This window comes from Teleopsis dalmanni, chromosome 1, assembly GCF_002237135.1.
Source record: "Teleopsis dalmanni isolate 2A chromosome 1, ASM223713v2, whole genome shotgun sequence".
NCBI classification, from domain to species: domain Eukaryota; kingdom Metazoa; phylum Arthropoda; class Insecta; order Diptera; family Diopsidae; genus Teleopsis; species Teleopsis dalmanni.
Window position 1 is genome coordinate 232852416 of NC_051846.1, and position 2922 is coordinate 232855337.

The 2922-nt window shown below is 35.5% G+C and overlaps 1 protein-coding gene across 1 annotated transcript in view; it reads right to left on the reverse strand.

The window, feature by feature from the left end:
• Positions 1-900: 900 nt before the first annotated feature.
• Positions 901-2922, reverse strand: part of LOC119667679 (proton channel OtopLc-like) — a 13196-nt gene continuing 11174 nt past the window's right edge. The window contains exons 5-6 of the mRNA XM_038076986.1: positions 2350-2510; positions 901-2073 (exon numbers count right to left, since the gene is read on the reverse strand). Coding sequence (XP_037932914.1) covers positions 922-2073; positions 2350-2510 — 1313 coding nt within the window. The 3' untranslated portion in view covers positions 901-921. The remainder of the gene's footprint in view (positions 2074-2349; positions 2511-2922) is intronic.

Sequence of the window (2922 nt, forward strand, 5' to 3'; positions counted from 1 at the left end):
ATGATACTGTCCTTAAACTGGTAAAACTTTTTTATTATAATTAGGTTTGTTCATAATTTGCGCTTTATCGAATTTTAGTATTTCAATCTCCTAAAATGCATAATATTCCCTTTATTATAGTTTATATTCTTCATAAAAAGGTATAAATATATTTCTACATGTATATATTATCGTTTGTTTTCTGCATATACTAATTCATTATCTTTTAGGTTAACATTTCTGACTAAATTTGAACATTTTTCATCAAGTAAACTCGCAAGATATGTTTAAAAACGCATCGATTCGGTTATATTTTTTTCAAATCAGTTTGAGCTTAGTTTTTACTTTGCAATATTTTTATCTATTAAAAACAAAATTGGTCAATTTAAAATGTGTAGTAATAATGATAATTTTTCATTAGTGTTTCATCAACATGAGTAACTTTTTATCAATGCAATCAAAGCGTCACACTGATTCCGATTAAAAACCTCTTAAAGAACTTCAAACGAAAATGAGTTCACGATCGCTGGACGCATCAATGAACTCAAATTCCTCGTAAACTCATTCACCATTTATAACAAATACCGGTCGAAATGCTGACTGGGGTCCACTGCCGATAAGTTTCTTCGATTTATTCCTCTGTTGTTCCTGTTGTTGATCAACAACAGTTTCTGCATCGGTTGTATCTAAATCTTCCTCTTCGGTCACCTCAGTACCAGTGCCTTCTAGTACAGCAACTGTTGCATCACCATTATTGCCTGCCTTAACACCGTTTTCACCATTGCCATTGCCATTTCCGCTGCCGCTATCGACTTCTTCCACTGTCTCCAACTCTCCACCTACCAATGTTGTGGAACAGTAACAGTACGATAAATTAGTTTTGAGATCTTCGCAAAATTGTTGTTGTTGCGCAATGCTAGCAATGCGCTCGCGCGCCATTTCTCACATGTACGTGGGTTTTAGTTTATAGGCGCGCTTCCAGATTTCGCACAAACAAACTGTTGAATGGAAACGATAAAATATAGCTAAAGGCATTGATACGTGCGTGATAATAGTCCACGCCCACAAGCCATAGAAGTTAAGCTGTATGGGATGTGATTCTGCGCGTGATTTCTCTAACGTACTTATAGCCCACATAGCCAGATTAACGACTAACATGAAAGTGACAATTTCACGACCTGGCTTTTTGCGTATATGCTCAGGTGTCACAGCTTGTCGTCGACTTGCGTCCAGTATAAACATAGTCTGACAGGCAGTTTGCACAATAGAAGCCAAAGCATTGAGTGGCACAAGCATATCATCACTACGTATGGTGAAATGTCCAGCAATTACAGTGAATATATTGTACAGAAATGAGCCAGTTTGTGCGCCTACTAATAATATGTCATCCAAAGAGAAGCTACGATAAGCATCATACTGCAAATGACGTATTTGTATCATACCCACTAGAGTAGCTATTGTCGCGGTACCATAGATGAGTAACTCACATATAGTCACCTCAGTAACAGCCAAAGCTACGAAATCTGGACGCGAAATCAGCACAAAGAAAAGTATAAGCGATATGATGGTGAGTACTAGGATCAGTATACCAACAAAGAGCCCCTTGTGTGCACGTGCGCAGTCTACAGAGTAATGATGTGGTGATCGTTTTAAAGGCGAACTTATCGTATCGGGTCGTTGTGGCGTTGGTGACTGTGGTCGCGAAATGCCACGCCACATAACATACAAAATGGCTGCGCAAATTAACGAGTATTCAATGGTGCATGGGAAGAGAAATGGAGAAGCATCTTGCACTAAGGTACCAATTATATTAGTACGGCGACATTCGAAGATCTGATATGGTCCTTTAAGTCCACGTGGTAGACGCAGGTGTGCGGTGGGATCACTGGCCATGAGCGCATGTCCGCCATGTCCACGTGAATGACCTGGTATGCGATGAGATATACGTAATGTACGATTTTCAGGATTGTAAAAGGTCAATATTTCGTGTTTGGTTTCCTGTATTAATACGTTCAGCCAGACCGCTAAATTGGTTCCAATCATATGCATCAAACCGAAACGTGCGATGATTTTGTAGCGATATACTTTGATTTGCTGAAAGTAAAAGAGTAAAACAATATTCCAATTATTTTTTTTTTCTGTAATATAGTTAAGATAATGTGATTATAAATAATTATACTAATATTTACTTTACTTTTTCATGTACATTTTTTGGAATTTTCAAAAGAAGATTGAAACAAAACCTTTTATACAGAATCGAAGATGATTGATTATTTTTCCAAAAATATTTCGTTTTAATCTTGTACAAATTAATTGCCTTTCATTTTAACAAATTGTGTAATTGTGTAATTTATTATACCCAAAACTTACCTCATTATTCAAAAAGATGAAATACATTTGTATGAAAATGAATGCCATGCGTGTTGCGGGGGTCAGAGCCAGCAAAACATTATGACATTTCGTATCAGGATTCAGTTCGAAATATTGACCAAATTCCAAGCCCGAATAAATCATACTGCCAATACCAAAAGCTTTAAGAAAGGAAAAAAACATTAATATTTTGTTAATAACTGTTGAAAAAAATTTAATTTTAACTGTTGTAGAGAAAATTAATTGTGTGAAAAATCTTGAGAAAATCTTAACAGAGTTTCTTTCACTAATTGACAGAGGTACAGGTGTGCTTTATTATCCTTTTTATGACACAATTTCACATGAAATGAAGAACTTTTTATTTTTGTTTTTATAGCTGTTCAAATAAAAATGTTGAGGAAATCGTATTAAAATATTTTAAAGAATAATAAAATCGGATGTCTGGCAAAAATGGGCGGAAATTATCACGACAATCCATCCAACTCGTCACAAAGTTCAAAAGCAAATCAGTAGACACAAAATTCTCTTCTCTGAAATTTTAAGAATGACATAAAGTGACTATAAAGTAAAGGA